This window comes from Lagenorhynchus albirostris, chromosome 11 (genome assembly GCF_949774975.1).
Source record: "Lagenorhynchus albirostris chromosome 11, mLagAlb1.1, whole genome shotgun sequence".
NCBI lineage: Eukaryota > Metazoa > Chordata > Mammalia > Artiodactyla > Delphinidae > Lagenorhynchus > Lagenorhynchus albirostris.
In genome coordinates, this window is record NC_083105.1 from 5890178 (window position 1) to 5910906 (window position 20729).

A 20729-nucleotide genomic window follows, 5' to 3' on the forward strand; every position below is an offset into this window, starting at 1 on the left:
TCTGTGACGCTGGGTTCAGGAGGAGGAATTCCAGGCTGGGTGGGCAGAGGGAGAAATACTCTTCACCAGCTGATGTGGAGCCCTGCAGCTCCGCCACGTGAATCAGCTGCTTCTGAGGTTTGAAGCGACAGTCAGAAACGCAGAGGGATGCAGGCAGCCACTCCTGCACATTGAGCATCCTTGGAGTTCTCGTGGGAGATTTAAGACCCTTCTCCCCCAGGCTCTGTGCCCAGCCCTCTTCTGCCTGTCTGTCTTCTCCTAGGTGAACATCTGGTTCCACATCCCGAAACACCACCCGTAACAAACAGCAGCTCCGTTGTGACCCCCATCCTAAGCTCCCCGGCTGCCCCCCACCTCGTTGGTTTGTCCTGCTGCCTTTGCGGCACTTGGCACTATCTACCGTTACCTCATCATTCATTTGTCTGTTTCTTGTTTTGCTTCCCCCTCCAGAGTCTAAGCTTTCCAAGAGCAGAGCATCCTAAATGAATGATGGTCACCAAGCCTTTGCAATCTCATTAATAGATATAAGAGATTTACCAAGCTACCATGGTTCTTAGCCTCCTCTTTACCTACTAGGTTATAAAATATCGAAAGGGACTAATCACATCTTCATGTTTATGATACTGATTCGCACCATGAGTTAATTTGTAGTTACTGTGTTTGTAGGGTGTCAGCTGCTCTTTGGTGACACGGGGACTCTGGGACCTAAACCCTTAGAGCTGGGACCCCTTTCCTCACCAGGAAGTGCAGGCGCCCTGCAAGCTCATTCGGGAACTAAACATTCTTCATTATCCTTTAGTATCCAGTGACACTCACCTCTTCCTTGTCTTTGAAAGGAAAAGGTTGTAGATTTAAGAATTACATGTTTTCCCCTCAAAAATTGGCAAGGGGATGAAAAGTGAATATAATATTTTGAAGATTTATTTGAGATAAAATTGATTCTTAACTAAGTTTTATTTCAATATCCATGTTTTTCACTTGTGACATAGGTCCTTTATAGGGAAGATTATCTCCGCTCTTTTTTTCTAATGTTACTACTATTACTTTATATTGATTGAAATGTAAATTTCAGAGGTGCCACAAATGACTGCAGATTTGCAATTGTGGGCCATCTACTTGTAAACCTAGATGTAGTGGAAGAAATACTGTTTAGAAGTTTGTTGGATTCTAGTACACAGTGAAATGCTGTTTATTGTCTTAGCTTTAAGAGCGTTTAATAAATAGCTGTCTCTCTTTTATAGCCACAGCTGTTGCACATCCAATACTGTCGTCCTTAGATGTAAAACGGATTTTATTTCAAAAAATTACTGATAAAGGAGATGAGTTGAAGAAAGCCTTTCACCTGCTCGACATCAGTAACAACATGACAGTGACAAAGAATGAACTGCGAAGAGTCATCACAACCTTCCTGCTGCCTCTCACGAGAGAACAGTTTCAAGATGTGCTGGCTCAGGTACAGTGTGGAAAAGACTCAGAATCACCCAGTATGGAGGGGGGGATGCAGTATATTACAGGAGCATGTAACCTCGTCTGGCTTTCCCCCACTGTCCCAAATAGAGTTTTGTTTGTCACAATTCAATTAAATTCTGGCAGGTTTGGGACAGTTATCATGTGCTTGGGTCATATTTTGTGTGTAGCACTATTATAGTCATATTAGTTTATTTTTTAAGGCTTCCATATAAAGAGTATTTGGTCAACATGTACTTTGAAACTTAGTATTTGCGTTTGTTCTTACCTGAAGTGGTTATTGAGCATCTACTGTATGCTCAACCCAATGCAGAGCTATCAGACAGTTTTCAGCTATTATTTCTTCAAGTATTTTTTTCTACCTCTTCCTCTGCTCTCTCGGACATTTTGGTATTGTCTTCCAGACCCCTGAGGCTCTGTTCATTTTATAAAATATTTTTCCTGTCTATCTTTCGGATTGCATAATTTTCATTGATGTGTCTTCAAATTCACTGACTCTTTCTTAGCATCTCCATTCTGCTATGAAGTCCATTCAGTGAATTTTTAATTTTAGACATTGTATTTTTCAGTTTTAGAGTTTTCATTTGGTTCTTTTTTAATAATTTCTGTTTATCTGCTTAGATTTCTTGGTTTTTCTTTCAATTATGAGCATATTTCTTTGACTACATTGAGCGTAGTTAAAATAGCTGCTTGAAAGTCCTTATCTGGTAATTCTAACATCTGGATCATCTCAGGGTTGGCCTGCTTTGATTTTTTTCCTTTGAGAAGGGTCACATTTCTCTGGTTCTTCATTTTTGAGCATATTTGGATAATATCCCAGACTAGTGCTATTCAATAGAAATATAAAGTGAGTCACATAAATAATTTTAAATTTTCCAGTAGCTATATTACAAAAATAAAAAGAAATAGGTGAAATTAATTTTAATAATATTTTTATTTGACCAAATAAATGTATCTAAAATATTATCTCATTTCAACATGTAATCACTATTTAAAATTGGTAATAAGATATTTTATATTCTTTTCTGTGTACTAAGTCTACAGAGCCTGGTATGTACTTTACACTTACAGAAGACCTCAATGCTGACACCAAATTTCCATTGGAAATACTTTATCTGTATTCAGATTTCATAAAAGTTGCTGTTGAAATATTAGATTCATATACCCGGTCATTCCAAACTTAAAAGTTTTCCCAAAGCGAAGTTAATTTTAGAATTTAAATCAATTAACATGAAACTTAACAAACGGTTCAGCTCATCAGTTGCCCTAGCCACGTTTCCAGTGCTCGGGAGTCACATACGGCTCTGGCTGTTCATTAAACGGTGCAGCGCTAAACGTCACGAATGCTGTGCTGTGGAGACTCTGGATTCTGTTATATTCCTCAGAGACTTTTGATACTTTTGCTTTGACAGGCAGTTAACTTGCAAATTCTCCCTCACCTGCAGTGGGCAGTCATTCATATCTTGATTCAGCTTTCTGGTCTTTTGCTGGGACTCTTGAGTCTGACCTGCACACACATGGTTCAAGTGCCAGCTGGAAGTGTGGACAGAGCGCATACACAGAAAGTGTTGCTCCTCCTCTTTCAGGTTCCTCTCACATTGTTTTTTGTTTTGTTTTTTTGTTTTGTTTTTGTGGTACATGGGCCTCTCACTGTTGTGGCCTCTCCCGTTGCGGAGCACAGGCTCCGGACGCGCAGGCTCAGCGGCCATGGCTCACGGGCCCAGCCGCTCCGCAGCATGTGGGATATTCCCAGACTGGGGCATGAACCCGTGTCCCCTGCATCGGCAGGCGGACTCTCAACCACTGCGCCACCAGGGAAGCCCTGCTTTATTGTTTTTGAAAAAGCAATCACAAAGTCACAGACAAGTTGGAAGTATAGCGCAAAGAACAATTTTCTCTTTCGTAAGCCATTTGGGGGTAAGCTGCTCCATTACCTCAAATATTTCAGTGTATGTTTCCTTAAAACCAGAGCCCTGTTCTATACACCCACAATCCAGCCGTCATGGTAAGGATAGTAATGTCAACTCATGGCAGCCGTCTCAGCCCCAGGCCCCAGGTCACAATCATGCAGTGCATTTGGCAAGTCTCCTATAGTCTAGAACACTTCTTCAGTCTTTCCTTAGTCTTGAGGACCATAACAGTTTGAAGATTGCAGACCTGTTATTTTGTAGAGTGTCCCTGACTTGAGTTATCGGATGTTTCCTGATGACTAGATTCAGGCTTGCATCTTTGGCAGGAATGTCACAGAAATGACGCTGTGCTCTTTTCAACGCTTTTCTTAGCTTACAGGTGATTTCCATCTGTCCCATTACTGCTGATGTTCACTGCGGTCACTTGATTAAGGTGGAATCTATCAGGGCCATTTGTCTTTTTCCTGGTGGAGTGCTCTTTATCTACTTTGTAATTAATAAGCATTTTGTGGGAGAAACTTTGAAACTATGTAGATATGCCATTCCTCACCAAACTTTCATGTATTCATTTACTGTTTATATGTTTGCAGGGACTCAAGATTTCCTGTTTTATTAAGTGGCTTATGATCCATTATTTTCATTATTTATTTTGATGTTTCAATGGTCCCTAATATAGCCAGTAGGAGCCCCTTTATGCTGGTTTCTGTGTCCTTTTGACATGTCCCCATCATTCTTTGAGCACTTCCTTACTTTCTGATACAAGATATTATAAACTCACCTGTACTTTCCTTGCCTCGGTCCCAGAATCGTCCATTTCTCCAAAGAGCTCTGGTTCCTTTTAATGGAACAAAAGTAACCAGAATCTGGGATCTGAGTGTACCAGAGCTGCTCTTTGCTCCAGGCCCTCTAAGTGGGCAGAGCCCTAGGGGATATATTCCATATATAAACATATATACACATTTACATACACTTACATCTACGTGTATTTCTATATCAATCTATATATTGAAAACCGTGAGTTCACACCAATACCGCCAATTCTAACCCAGTACCTCAGGGTTCATTGTAATTTTCTCACTTTCTATGTTTGTAACTACCGTTTCAGACAATGAGCGACTTGGCTTCTGTGTTCTGAGTATATTCACTTATTTGATCAGCCTCCCTGGCATGTGACTCATCTCCCATGTCCAGCACCTCCACCCCCAGGTGGATGCCCTCTTCCTCCAACCCTGCTCTGGAGCACGGCTCCCCCATGTTGCAGACGCCACTTTTGTCTGCCCCATCTAATGACTGTAGGACTGAATTGTGAGGGAACAGACAGGGAAGGAGGGAAGGGGAGGAATGATGAAGAGCTTTTCTCTTCTTCTTTTAAAAAATGTATCCCCTTTATTCACTTCCAGAATTTCACAAATAGTATATATTGATTCTTTTACATGTCACCTTTTATTGTATCTGCATTTTAAATAAAAGCTTTATAAAGATATAATTTACATATCATAAAATTCACCATTCAAAAATGGACAAGTTCCTGGTTTTTCATATATTCACAGAGTTGTGCAACCATCACCACCATCTAATTCCAGGACATTTTATCACCCCCAAAGGAAACTTTGTACTCATTAGCAGTCACTCCCCACTCCCCTTCCCCTAATCCCTGACATCCATTAATCTATTGATACCTTAAGTCACAACAGATTGCCACTTCTGGAGAGTTCATAAAATGGAATAATGTAATATATGATCTTTTGTAACTGGCTTCTTTCACTAAGCATAATGTTTACTTATGCTAAGCATCCACGTTATAGCATGAATCAGTATTTCATCCCTCATTGTGGCTGAATAATATTCCACTGCATGGTTACACTGCACTTTATCATCAGCTGATGGATCTTTGGGTTATTTACACTTTTTGGCTTTTGTGAACAATGCTGCTGTGAAATTTCATGTACAAATTTTTATGTGGACATATGTTTTCACTTCTCTCGGGTACATACCTAGGAGTGGAATTGCTGTGTCATATGGTAATGTTCTCTTGCTTTTAAAGAACCTTTGTCCTCACAAATGTCGCATGTTTCCTCATAACCTTGATTTAACTGTTCCTTTCTTTATACCAAATGGAAAGTTAAAATATTATTTCCTGCTGATATCTCCCTATATTCATGATCTAATCTTAATTTAAAATTTTGACAGCCTTCCCAAGCTAATCAGCTATGCAGGAAGAGGAAAAGTACAGAAGATGTGAAATGTGCATCCGTTTTTTAAAAGCTACATCTGTTTTTAAAAGAAGTCACTGAGAACTGTAGAACTTAAGAGACTTTAAAAAACAGGTTCTGATAGTCTATCTTATAATCAGGACGTTTTTCTAGAACCTTGAGCTCCTGTGACCCCCTCCTGTATAAACCAAGGAGACTGCAGTGTGGTGCCTTTTCAGGAGGCCAGGTTCATTGGGAATGAAGAGGAGGGGTTCTCATCCTAATCCCTGGAGTTCACAGTGTGTGTCCCTTTTCTAGATCTTTTCATGACTAATCCAGGTGGTGATACAGACTTTCTTTTTCAATAGTTAATATAAGCTTAACTGGAAATACATAAAACAGGTAAAATATTTCATGGGAATCTCACCCTTAAAATTAGAAAAGAATTTTTCCAGTTATAGTGAATTTACTTTACCTTTAATTTTATTTCAAGAACCATGTCAAGAATGTTTGAACGTCAGGGTGTTTTGATGATTGATCAGGGCAAGAGTGATGAGGAGGCATTGCTTGTAACCTGCCTTATACCTTAGTTTCATTAATAGTAAAATGAATTTTTAAAAAATGTGGCTTCAGTCTCTGAATATTAATGTAAACATTTTAAAAGAGGTTGAATTGGTAAATAGATTCCAGAGAAACTGAAAGCATTTCCACTAAGATCAGGAACAAGACAAGGTTGTCCACTCTCACCACTCTTATTCAACATAGTTTTGGAAGTTTTAGCCATAGCTATCAGAGAAGAAAAAGAAATAAAAGGAATCCAAATAGGAGAAGAAGAAGTAAAGCTGTCACTGTTTGCAGATGACATGATATTATATGTAGAGAATCCTAAAGATGCTACCAGAAAACTACTAGAGCTAATCAATGAATTTGGTAAAGTAGCAGGATACAAAATTAATGCACAGAAATCTCTGGCATTCTTATACACTAATGATGAAAAATCTGAAAGTGAAATTAAGAAAACACTCCCATTTACCATTGCAACAAAAAGAATAAAACATCTAGCAATAAACCTACCTAAGGAGACAAAAGACATGTATGCAGAAAATTATAAGATACTGATGAAAGAAATTAAAGATGATACAAATAGATGGAGAGATATACCATGTTCTTGGATTGGAAGAATCAACATTGTGAAAATGACTCTACTACCCAAAGCAATCTACAGATTCAATGCAATCCCTATCAAACTACCACTGGCATTTTTCACAGAACTAGAACAAAAAATTTCACAATTTGTATGGAAATACAAAAGACCTCGAATAACCAAAGCAATCTTGAGAATGAAAAATGGAGCTGGAGGAATCAGGCTCCCTGACTTCAGACTATACTACAAAGCTACAGTAATCAAGACAGTATGGTACTGGCACAAAAACAAATATAGATCAGTGGAACAGGATAGAAAGCCCAGAGATAAACCCACACACGTATGGTCACCTTATCTTGATAAAGGGGGCAAGAATATACAGTGGAGAAAAGACAGCCTCTTCAATAAGTGGTGCTTGGAAAACTGGACAGGTACATGTTAAAGTATGAAATTAGAACACTCCCTAACACTGTACACAAAAATAAACTCAAAATGGATTAAAGACCTAAATGTAAGGCCAGACACTATCAAACTCTTAGAGGAAAACATAGGCAGAACGCTCTATGACATAAATCACAGCAAGATCCTTTTTGACCCACCTCCTAGAGAAATGGAAATAAAAACAAAAATAAACAAATGGGACCTAATGAAACTTAAAAGTTTTTGCACAGCAAAGGAAACCATAAACAAGACCAAAAGACAACCCTCAGAATGGGAGAAAATATTTGCAAATGAAGCAACTGACAAAGGATTAATCTCCAAAATTTATAAGCAGCTCATGCAGCTCAATAACAGAAAAACAAACAACCCAATCCAAAAATGGGCAGAAGACCTAAATAGACATTTCTCCAAAGAAGATATACAGATTGCCAACAAACACATGAAAGAATGCTCAACATCACTAATCATTAGAGAAATGCAAATCAAAACTACAATGAGGGGCTTCCCTGGTGGCGCAGTGGTTGAGAGTCTGCCTGCCGATGCAGGGGAAACAGGTTCGTGCCCCGGTCTGGGACGATCCCACATGCCGCGGAGTGGCTAGGCCCGTGAGCCATGGCCGCTGAGCCTGCGCGTCCGGAGCCTGTGCTCCGCAACGGGAGAGGCCTCAACAGTGAGAGGCCCGTGTACCGCAAAAAAAAAAAAAACAAAAAAAACTACAAATAGAACCACCATACGACCCAGCAATCCCACTACTGGGCATATACCCTGAGAAAACCATAATTCAAAAGGAGTCATGTACGACAATGTTCATTGCAGCTCTATTTACAATAGCCAGGACATGGAAGCAACCTTAGTGTCCATCGACAGATGAATGGATAAAGAAGATGTGGTATATATATATATATATATATATATATATATATATATATATATACACACACAATGGAATATTACTCAGCCATAAAAAGAAACGAAATTGAGTTATTTGTAGTGAGGTGGATGGACCTAGAGTCTGTCATACAGAGTGAAGTAAGTCAGAAAGAGAAAAACAAATACCGTATGCTAACACATATATATGGAATCTAAAAAAAAAGGGTCATGAAGAACCTGGGGGTAAGATGGGAACAAAGACACAGACCTACTAGAGCATGGACTTGAGGATACGGGGAGGCGCAAGGGTGAGCTGGGACAAAGTGAGAGAGTGGCATGGACATATATACACTACCAAACGTAAAATAGGTAGCTAGTGGGAAGCAGCCGCTTAGCACAGGGAGATCAGCTCGGTGCTTTGTGACCACCTAGAGAGGTGGGATAGGGAGGGTGGGAGGGAGGGGGACGCAAGAGGGAAGAGATATGGGAACATATGTATATGTGTAACTGATTCACTTTGTTATAAAGCAGAAACTAATACACCATTGTAAAGCAATTATACTCCAATAAAGATGTTAAAAAAATTTAAAACAATACAATAAAAAAAAGTGGCTTCAGTCTCTGAATATTAATATAAACATTTTAAAAGAAGTTGAATTGGTAAATGGATTCCAGAGAAGGAAAACTAAGTTCCGTTCTGGTCCTGGTGGTTGTGCTGGGTTGGGGAAAGAGAAGTCTTTGAAGGTACTTATCAACATACTGGATGTGGATTTACAAACTACACTCCCCCAGCCCCAGTCTAAGAATTGCTTTCAGTGATTCATCAGTGGACAGTTTTGATTCTCCAACATTTTTGCCAGAATAGCAAATACTGGAGAGGTGATTTGGGTTGTCTAAGCGCTTAGTTTTGTAGACCACTCATTGCAAATGTGTATCTGCCACATTAGAATTTGCATTAGACCATAAGTAGCAATATGAAATGCGACAAAAGCTTCAATAGCTTTTTAAAAATATTTATTTATTATTTATTTTTGGCTGCGTTGGGTCTTAGTTGCTGCGCACAGGCTTTCTCTAGTTGCGGCGAGCAGGGGCTACTCTTCATTGCGGTGTGCGGGCTTCTCATTGCGGTGGCTTCTTGTTGCGGAGCACGGGCTCTAGATGCACGGGCTTCAGTAGTTGCAGCATGCGCGCTCAGTACTTGTGGCTCGCAGGCTCTAGAGCACAGGCTCAGTAGTTGTGGTGCACGGGCTTAGTTGCTCCACGGCATGTGGGATCTTCCTGGACCAGGGATCGAACCCGTGTCTCCTGCATTGGCAGGTGGATTCTTAACCACTGTGCTACCAGGGAAGTCCCAGCTTCAATAGATTGATGGATTTTAAGGCAGGGTGGTTAGTGTAGTGAGATGAACCTGGGCTCTGGAGTCACAGATTTCTGTGACTAAATGACTTAATGGCAGTGCCATGCAGGGAGGTCACACCTCTGCTCTGTGAAATGTGGAAAATTTCAACCTCCTCAGAAGGTAGTTTGGGGCTAAATGAGTTAAAACCAAGAGCAGTGCCTGTACCCGTTTATAAAGTATGAGCTCTCCAGATGTAAGTTTCTTCCCTTCCATGTTAACTCTTATCACTACCAAGACCAGGAGGGCATCCAGTCTGGGAAACTGCACGTTTAATCTGTTCTTGACCTTCTTCTGTAACACTAGGGAACCTTTGAAGCGTCTACCCAAATTATATCTACTAAAAAATGCCCCGTCAGAAATCCAAGTCCTGGGTGTCCTTTCCAGGAAAAGGCTTCACAAAGGCCTGCCCTGTGAGCCACTCTCCCTCTGGGCCCATCTCCTAGTTATACATGTTTTTAACAGCAAGGAGAAATTTGTCCTTTGGGGAAGACTGAGATAACCGTGCTAGGCTTTGAGGCTGGAATTTTAAGGGTTAAGTAAATATCAAACTTGCTTGTATAGGCTTGGGAGCCATTCAGCTGTATGGGAAATTGTACTTTGTGTATTTGCATGAAGCTTAATAAAATATATTTATATTGATTATATTTTAATTTTAATTTCATAATGCTTTTTTGGGGGAAATAATTATTTTCACTTTTAAAAAAATTTGACATTTTATTTAAAAGTAATTTCAAAGCTCCAGAAAATTTGTAAGGATAAGAGTGGTACAAACAGTAGCCATATACCCTTTACCCAGATTTGACAGTTGTGAACATTTAGCCTCGTTTGCTTCTCCCATGATCTTTCGTTGATACATATATGCAAATAATATATACGAAATACACAATGTGTACATAATTTTTTTCTGAACCGTTCAAGAGGATGTTGCTTATATTAATGGTTCTTTAATTCTAAATACTTCAGTGTGTATTTCCTTAAGAATAAGAACTATTCTCTTACATAATCACAGTACAGTTAGCAACTTCAGTAAACTAAACATTGAGATAATAATACTTTAATTTAGCCTATAGTCCATATTAACCCACTTGACCTAATGATGTCCTTTATAGAATTTTAGATTTGAAAATGATTTTTTTCTACCTTGAAATTATATGAATGTACAGTAAGTACACATGACACTCAGAGGGTTAATTATGCCTCAGACTTTTGGGAAATATATATATATATATATTTATACATATACACATATATAAAAATACATATACACATACATAAAAATACATATACATATATAACATATATATTAGAATATATTTCTATTAATTGTACTTATCTTTTAGATAGACCTAGATTTTAGATAATTTTGTAGACAACTTGTTGGCTTTTAACTGAGCACAGACTGGCATTCTGGCGTTCATGCTGCTTCTGCTTAGTCTGCTGAGGGTGCCTGTCAACTCAGACACCTGGACTGAGTAGCTGTGACTGTTACTGGAATGCCCATCCCACTAAGAATGTCCTGCCTTACATCATGAAACCTGCCGTGCTGTCCACTGCTTGGATCTGAATTCTCTAACGGGCTGTTATTCTTCTTGTTTGGGCGTAGATCCCCCTCACCAGCTCTGGTGCCCTTCCGTACCTTGTATTCCTGTCCGGATTTGGTGGAATTGACCTGAATATAAATGTTATACAGAGGTAAGTTTTTTTTTCCTCATATGCAAATGTGAAACTTGAAATGATAAGAAATAGGACACAAGGTCATTAGAGATAAATCATGTCAACAGATACAATCCTCAGTCAAAAATTTTATTCAGAGAAGAGTCTAACGTCTAAATGAGATATATTTCAGAATAAGAGAAATAATATTGTATTAAAATTGGAAACATAGCAAATTAAAACCAGACTAACATATTTCATATGCAATGCATTTCATATTTGGAAATAAGGAATTTAATTTTTTTTTTTTTGGCTGTGCCATGTGGCTTGCGGGATCTTAGTTCCCCGACCAAGTATTGAACCCAGACCCCGGCAGTGAAAGCGCTGAGTCCTAACCACTGGACCGCCAGGGAATTCCCTGGAAGTAAGGAATTTAAACTTTGAAGTAGAAGTATTAAGATGCCAAATTTTAAATTTGTTTGTTTTTATACATTTTTAATGTCTTTCATTGGATAGGGATCATATTTTGGTAGCTAGAAATGAAGTATTTTTAAAAAGATCTTTGTATGAGCTCCTCTGTATTTCATAATTGTAGCATGAGCATGAAGCTCATTTGCTTTATGTGCAAAACGAGAGAGTTAAAGTCTGAACTTTAATGTCTCTATCAGCTGTAAAGGTCTTTGATTCTAGTGTATGATGTAGGAAATATTATTTTAGTAAAAAAATTATTTACTCAGATTATCTGACTCTAAATGGGTAAGCTTCATTTTCTCAGGAATTGTGTAAACAATTAAATTTGGTTCTGAAATATTAGCAAATTTTGGTATTACAGCTTTCGTGATTGCATCCATCCGGGATGCAGCTGACATGTAAGACTTAGTGCAGCAGTGTGGAGCGGGGAGGGGGAGTTGATGTTCACTGGGTGTAGAGTTTCAGTTTTGTAAGGTGAGCAAGTCCCAGAGATCTGTTGCACAACAGTGTGAATATATTAACATTACTGAGCTGTATATTAAAAATGGTTAAGATGGTAACTTATGTGGTTTTTTGGTTACCACAATTAAAAAAATAAAAGAATTAGTGCAGCAGCTCCAACAAGAATGACAAGGTATTATCCGCTCCACGATGTGGGACTTCTTTGTGCTCTGATCAGTTGATGTTCCATAAGTGGTGAACTAGGATAACTTCCAGGCTCATTCAGAAGGACCACTGGTCATTTTATAGGCTCTATATTCATGTTCTTGACTTAAAACCATCCACACTTGTGGAATAAGTAATCTAGGTTGAATATTCTTTGTTGAAAAACTCAACAGTTGGAAATGCTACAACTCAACAGTTGGGAAAGCTAATAATTTGAGATGAAAAGTATCATAAGTTACTTCCTTAAACATAAAAGACTAAATATTTAAACTAAATTTGGAAGATTTCTGACTTACACATGAAGCTAAATTCTCTTTATTGTTGAAGACCACGAATTATGGTGAATAGAAACTTCTCTTTCTAGTATTATGGTAGGCTACCTCCATGAAAAATACTGCCACTGAAAACTACTAAAATGATGGATAAAAGGTAAAATATTTTAATACATTACTGAGCTGGCAAGAAGGTAATTCTCAGAGGCTAAGCATGCAGTAAAACTTGGAATCCAGAGAAGGGAGCTTTCTATAAAGCCAGTTTTTACCCTGAAGGTATTGGCCAAATCTTGATGAATTTGTGTTTCAGTTTTGTTGGCTGTTTGGAGTGAAGGGGACAAGAGTCAAAACCTGCAGGGTCTGCCCAAGGTGGAGAAACCTAAGGGAAGACCCTATACGCTCTTGTAAGGATAATCTACAAAATATAAACCTGCATGGCAGAAGGGCACAAGGAAACCTACCAGTTTCAACACTGGCATTGGGTGAATAGGGGAAAAGTTGTAATCACAAGTCAATTCATGAAAATCTGCGTCTAAAATAATGTTACCTGTGTGGTCTGAAAAGTCTCAGGCTAGGAATTTACTTAAAATTTACTGGTCCTGGACTGGGTGTGCCCTTCTGTGGAGGAATACATCTACAACATAGCCCTTAAAGAAAACCACAGATAAAGTGTCACACAAAAAAACCTTGAAAACATATAAAGAGACAAAGAATGAGGACCGCAAACAAATGGAAATCATATCCAGTGGAATCAGATCTCCAAACACTTGGGATATTGGAACTATCAGATACAGAATCTAAAAGTAGTGTTTTAATATCTTTAAAGAAATGAAAGAATGGATTCAATATATGAGTGCAAAACAAGAGGCAGTTGAAGAAGTACAAAATGGAACTCTTGGTATTGAAAGATACAATCATTATAGAATAAAATTCAGCAGATGGGTGAAAACAGTGGCTTCAACACAGCTGAAAAGGGCATTAGTGGAGTGGAAAATAGATCTGAAGATATTATCCAGAATGCAGCACAGAAAGAGAGAGAGATATCAAGCTTGGAGAACAGGTATAAGAGACATGGGAGGAGGGAAGAGAAGGCCCAACAATACTTCTTACTGGATTTCCAGATATGTAAGAGAAAGAATAGGACAGAGATTATATTTGAAAAGGTAATGGGTTAGAATCTCAAGCCAGATAAATAAAAAGGAATGCCTGTCTAGACATATCATGGTAAAACCACAGAACATCAGCATCAAGAGAAAATATTAAAGGCAGTGAGAAGAAAAAGGGAATTGACTTCACAGGAGAGACAGTTAGACTGACACTGATGTCTCAACAGTGACAATGAAAGGTATGAGATTGTGGGAAAATGTCTTCAATGCACTGAAGCTAAAATATTTGCCATCCTAGAATTTTATACTATGTTTGTAAGAATAAGGAAGAGAACTTTTTCTGTGGGAACCCCTGAGAGCCTCTCCTTTTCTTGCCATGGTATCTGCTCATCCACTGGTATCAGAGTGTTTGGAAAAGGAAGACACATCTGGCACCTTTGCCTAAGGTGTTCAAGGTTACTTTTCACCTAGATCTTGTATACTCTCTTCACACTGACTTGTATGAAAATGAGGCAGCCTGTGCATTGAATTATCCGGTCATTAGACTTGGGCTAAATCTTAGGACATTGACAGATTTGCAGCTCAAATTCCCTGAATTGGTGGTGGGGGGACTTATTATAGTGGTCACAGCATTTCCCTTGGTTCAAGAGGTCATATTTTGTATCAGCCAAAGCTTGATGCCCTTGACAACGTAGAGTGAACACAACACAGACGAGGTATGCCATCTGTTTTGTCCTGGCCATCTCAGCCTCACCAGAACTGTCTAATATGAGGAAGTTACTGAATGTGCTACAGTGGTTGATTAAGTTGAGAGCAACATGAAGATTAAAGAGGATATTTTGCATCAGAAGACATTTAGGACCTGGAATGATATCAAGAAGTCTGTGCCTCTGAGTGTACGAGAGCTGGTAAGGACAAAATGTGGAACTGCTCTTGCATCTGCCATGGGTGACCTCACATCATCTGTAATAATGGTAGTATCAATAACCCTTCAGAAACTTCCAAGGAATTATTCTATTTAAAATGAGTAAATTGAACCTTTGAGATTTGCTTCTGATGGACATGTCGAACATTTCTGCTTATGGACCAAAAGTGTTTCCCACTTCGATAATCCATGTGGCACTCAGCGCAATGCTACCTCCCTGAAGAATAACTACAGCCTTCCACGTACAAAGCAATCGAAACAGATCTTAGCAGAAGTTTTTGAAAGCTTTCTGAGCACCATCCAGAAAGATTCACGACAGAGTTCTGAAGAACTTACTGAGGAGCCTGAGAATTACGTTGAAACAAAATTCATTCACACATATGTGCAGGGTGTCAGTGCATTGTGTATGGGGCAAAGCAACAAGAATCAAAGAATTTTTCCCTGTACTTACATCCAGTTTCTTTAATTCAGCATCAATATTTCCTTCATTCAAGTATCAACCTTTAGCCATATGTGGCATGTATTACAACTAGCTGTCACCTGTGAAAACTTATCGTTCACTATGGCTTAGATGTGAGGTAGAACACAACTGACCTTCCTGTGTAATGTCACATTTCAGACATCAACATGTAGGGCCAATTGAACTATGGAAGAGTGTGTAAAAGAAGAAAGAAACTGCATGGATCTGATTCTAAGAAGTTAAAAAAACAATACACATAAAAAGGAGACTGTGGACTGTGTCAGATACAGACTGATGCCCTATTTCCCTCCTCTCCCTTATTAGCCATTTTGTGACCATGTACTTTGCTCTCAAGTCTCCAATCTGATAACTGAGTTTTTGCTCTCTTTTTCTATTCTAAAATCTTCCCTTGGTTACCTGATGACCGTAACCAGCTTTATTTGTCCAAGTTTCCGGGGCTTCAGAATCCTCCCTCCCTCCTCCCACAAAGTTTCTAAGTAGATCTATTATTGCTCTGACAATGCTGAAAAAAACATTAATTCACAAGACCATGTATTGCAACATTCCTTGGCCAGGCCAGGTACCACAAATTCAAGTGGATAAAGCAAACAACAGCGGTAGAACGTCCGTCAACAGCAGATGTGAAGTTGACTCTAGGCAGGTAGCCTGGGTAGGTTGAGAAAAAAGGAGGAAAGAAGGCTTTTGGCCAAGAGAAGCAGGATTTGGAGGGAGAAAATTGTTTGCTACAAAGAAACAAGCAGCTAAAGGAACTCCAGTAAAGGAACCAATTCAAACAAAAGAAAAGAAGCCTTCTGCATCACATCTTGAATTTCTATGCCTCTGAAGGTCATTTCAGTGTGGACGGCATCTTTGAATTTCTGAAGATTAAAGACATGATAGAAGTCACTGAGGAACATTTAAAAAAATAAAGACGGAGGGTGAAATACAGACATTTTAGACAAAAACTGAGACAGTTTACCTCCTACAGATCTTGACTAAAGGAAATCATAAAAGGTATGCTAAACGGCAGAAGGCAAGTGACCCTATGGTACCCGGTACCCACAAGGCCCTCTGTGCCCTGGCTGGCCTCCCTGACAGGCGCTCTGTGCTCTCCTCTTTCTTCACTGTGTCCTTTTCTTGTTGCTCCCATCTTAGGGCTTTTGACTGGTGGTTCCCCAGTGTCCGCAGTGCTTCTCCCCCAAATAAAGCTGTAGGTCACTCGGCTCACACCCATGAGGTCAACACACAAATGTGATTTTCTCATTCTAGAACGTGAGCCCCACGAGGGCAGGCAGCTTTATCAGTTTTATTTATGGATGTATCCCAAGCCCCTAGGACCATGTTTGGCACATAGTGGGTGCTTAATATATATTTGTTGAATAAGTGGATGGAAAAACAGCAATGACAACCAACAAACGACACGTATAGTCAGCAACCTGAATGACTCTCGCAGACATAATATCTAGTGAAGGAGGAAGAAACATACGAATGCTTCTGTTCATATGTGAAGTTCAAAACCAGACGAACTGAACTGTATTGTTTAGGGATACATACCTAGGTGGTAAAATTATAACAAAATAAAAGTAAATGATATCTTAAGTGCTAGGAGGAGAGGAAATATTATGATTGGAGAAGGGCAAGTGGGAGCCTCTTTTGTTTGGCTTTAATTCTTGATTTGAGTAATTGTTAAACAGGTGTTTGCCTTAATTGTAAGTAAACTGTGCATATGTACTGTATGTACTTTTCTGCGTAAAGGTTATATCTCACAATAGCAATTTAAAACTCAATGAATTTAATAAACGTATTAGACACCGCTAAAAAAATAAGTGAACTGGAAGATCGGTCAGAAAACATTAGCCAGAATGTAGCAGAGACATAAACGATGTAATTGGAGCTCTGTAAAGAGAGCAGTGAGAGATGGGACAGGTAATAGCCAAAGAAACAATGGCTGAGCGTTTTCCAGAACTGATGAAAAGTGCTATCCTGCAGATTCAAGAAGGCAAATCTCAAAAAGGATTTAAAACGGGTGGGGGCAGAACCCCAAAGACCAAGAGATCTTAAAGGCAGCCAAAGGGCAACATGTACACAAAAGTGACTTCTGAGTTGTAACAATGGGAGCCAGGTGAAGAGTGGATTAAAAACTGCGATGTGGGCTTCCCTGGTGGCGCAGTGGTTGAGAGTCTGCCTGCCGATGCAGGGGGCACGGGTTCATGCCCCGGTCCGGGAAGATCCCACATGCCGCAGAGCGGCTGGGCCTGTGAGCCATGGCCGCTGAGGCTGCACGTCCAGAGCCTGCGCTCCGCAATGGGAGAGGCCACAACAGTGAGAGGCCCACGTACAGCAATAAAAAATAAATAAAAATAAATAAAAATAAAAAATAAAAACTGCGATGTGTTGGAAGAAAATCACTGCCATCCTAGAACTGTGTATCTAAAGAAAATATCTTTCACTATTTTAAATATTGAAGTAAAGACATTCTCAAACAAAAATGGATTTGGCCCCCAACAGGTCCAGAAGAAGAAACTCTAAGGATATACCTTGGGTAGAAGGAAAGTGATCCCAGGTGGAAGGTTTGAGATGATGCAAGAAGGGATGCTGAGGGAAGATGGCTGAACACCTGGCAAGTACAGGACACACTCATGACTGTAGGGAATACTGATGGCTTCTGGAATTTAAAAATAGGTTAGAATTAGAACACATGATAGTAGTAATATATATAAATTGAGAGGAGGGACTGGAGTTAAATGTTCTGGAGTTGGTACATTGTCCAGTCGGAAGATGAAAGTTCTGATTAACTTGAGTCTTTGAAAATTATGCTGGTTGTAATTTCCAGAGCAATTACTACAAGTCTAAAAGTGGAGTGTATAATTCCCAAACTTATAGAGGCACAGAAATGGAATGATAAAAATGGTATCAACCCAAAAGAAGGCAAGAAGCAGCAGAATAGGCAGGAAAAATAGAAATCCTGAATATATCAGTAATTATAATAAATATACCACTTGAAAGACAAAGATAACAGATAGTAAAATCCAAGAGAAAAACCTAAACATAGTTTTATAGAAAGGTTAAAAGTGAAAGGATTTAAAAAGACATACTATTCAAATAAATACTAATCTAAAGAAAGCAGGCATCACTAAGTTAATGTCAGACAGTAGACGGGGCTCCCCTGAGGCAGATACTGAGATGGAGTTTGGGGTACAGACTTCCCTGAAAAGGGAAGAGGACTGGAGCCAGACTGGGCAGAGGAGCTGCCACTGGGGCTGAGGAAGCCTTGACCAAATGCAGAGGAGGGAGGGAGGGGCTGAGGTTGGGAGGGGCGGGGCCTCCTGTGCCCCTGGGGCAGTGGCACTTCTCCATTTCTTCAGCTGATGGTGGGCACACAGCTGTACAAAGTCAGGTATGTATGATTTTTATTCCTTAAATCTTAAACATATGTTACAAATAGTGTTTTGTAGCTCTTCAATACATAATTAAAACCATATTTAAAAAAAAAAAAAGCGCTTCCCTGGTGGCGCAGTGGTTGAGAGTCCGCCTGCCGATGCAGGGGACATGGGTTCGTGCCCAGGTCCGGGAGGATCCCACATGCTGCGGAGCGGCTGGGCCCGTGACCCATGGCCGCTGAGCCTGCGCGTCCGGAGCCTGTGCTCTGCAACAGGAGAGGCCACAACAGTGAGAGGCCCGCGTACCGCAAAAAAACCCCACAACCCCCCCCCCCGCCAAAAAAACCATATTAAATATATTACATTTAACACAGAATCATAAGGCTGGGTTCCTGGTTTCATCTCTAACTTGGACTCGGCACTTAACCCCTCTGAGTCTGTTTCCTCGTGTGTAAAATGAAGTTAATTTCTGTTTAAAGCGCTCCAGTGGCTTCCCCTTCCCCAGTGTGAAGTCCAGTCTCCTCATCACGGCCCCCGCACCATGGCGCTGGTGTCAGCCTCCATCTCTGGACTTACCCCATGTTCCTTGGCCCTGCTTGGTGGGCTCTGGTCCCCCTGGCCTCCGCAGTAGCAGCCCTGGGACGTGCCAGGCTCCTGCCACCTCTGGGCTTCAAGCTGTGGCACGTTCCCTTTGCTTTGCTTGGAGAGCATTTCCTTCGAGATGGTGGCTCCTGGCTTATTAGCTTGTGGGTCTCTATTCAAATGCCCCGTCATCCACCCCATGCAGGAGAGTCGGCCCATCTTACCCCAGTGTCCAGTCTATCCCCACCTGTCTTTACTGGCTTCAGAGCACTTGTTATTACTTCAGCTTGCATTACTTATTTGATTATTTCCAGTCTGTCACTGTCACTAGCATTAAGCTTTTTCAAGCCTGGGAACGGTGTCCTGCTCGATGCCACGCCCAGGCCTGAGTGTAGGAGGCACTGGGTAAATACTCTGAAGTGGCCTCTGTTGTTCTTTATCCTCACGCTAGCCCTATGGTTAGTTCCAAAGAGAGGCTGTGAAGCGGTTTATAGATACACAGGTAATGCAAAATCAAAAATAGTTAATAAAAGCGGCTGGAGACAGGGGGCTGGTATAGACGCACATCCGTCCTAAGCCCTTTGCAGAGGGGCTCGGTGCGCACCGCGGGGCGAGCGGGAGCCCGCAGGGGTCAGAGCACAGTGCTGCAGCCGAGGGTTAGGCGTGGCCCGTGAAGCCAGGCCCCCTGGGTCTGAAGCCGGTGCCGTGGCTTCCCCACGGTGACCCCGGCTCCCCCAGCCTTCTCTGGAAAGCGGGATGGTGGTGGCCGCTAACCCATGGAGTGAGGGTCATGTGAGACGGGGCCTGGCCTTCGTGAGGGCTCTGCATGAAGGCCGTAATCGCTCCATTCCCACCCCACCCCAAGAGGAGTCGATGTTGTGTGTCATTTTACAGATGAGGGACCCGAGACACGGAGAAGCTAAGTAACTGGCCCAAGTTCACGCTTCTGGCGGATGGCGTAAGAAAGACCTTGCATTTAAAAATACGTAATTTAGAAATTCCTATAATTTTGATCTCTGTGTGTCCTATGTAAGCATTAACGTAGTTAAAACATTTTAACAGAAGATTTTTAATTGTTTTCTTTGAGGGGAGGTGAGAGTGAAATGAACTGCTGTCGGACATTAAAAGAACTCGAAGTCCAAGTAGGAGAAAAGGTAACAGAGAGCTTTCAGAGTTCTTCCCCCAATCCCCACCCTTCGTCAAAAGTAATTGCTATTTTTCTGGAAAAGGCAAAACTATGGAAAATTTAAAAGTTTAGTAGTTGCTAGAGGTTGAAGGGCAGAGGGTGGAGAGAGAAGATGATTTAGGTGGAAAGCAGAAGATGTTTAAGGAAGTGAAAATACTCTGTTTCATACCATAATGATGGCTACGTGTCATTATACAGTTGACAAAACTCATAGAACGTACACCGAGAGTGAGCCTTAATGTAAACTAGGGACTATGGGAGATTACGATGCATCAGTGAAGGTCCCTCAGTCGAACCAAATGTCCCACTCTGGTTGGGGATACTGATAATGGGGGACACCATGCATGTGTGGGGACAGGAGGTATATGGGAAATTGCTGTACATTTCCCCCAATCTTGATATGAACCTTATACTGCTCTTAAAAATAAATTCTTAATTAAAAAACCCAAAATGCCAAAAAAAGAAAGAAAAGTAATTGCTAGCAGAGGGAGCTGATGCAGAATGAGCTGTGTCTTGTCGTCCGCGTTCTCGTGCCTCACCCAGTAGAGCTCACATGAAAGCCTGTATTCACATGACTCCGCCTGCCCGGATGGCATCCTTTTTGA

General features: G+C 40.6%; 1 protein-coding gene across 1 annotated transcript in view; it reads left to right on the forward strand.

The window, feature by feature from the left end:
- The window catches only part of EFCAB6 (EF-hand calcium binding domain 6), a 227724-nt gene that overhangs the window by 32433 nt on the left and 174562 nt on the right, over positions 1–20729 (forward strand). Inside the window, 3 exon segments of the mRNA XM_060164691.1 lie at positions 1242–1453; positions 11027–11115; positions 20026–20092. Of these exon segments, the coding sequence (XP_060020674.1) occupies positions 1364–1453; positions 11027–11115; positions 20026–20092 (246 nt within the window). The 5' untranslated portion in view covers positions 1242–1363.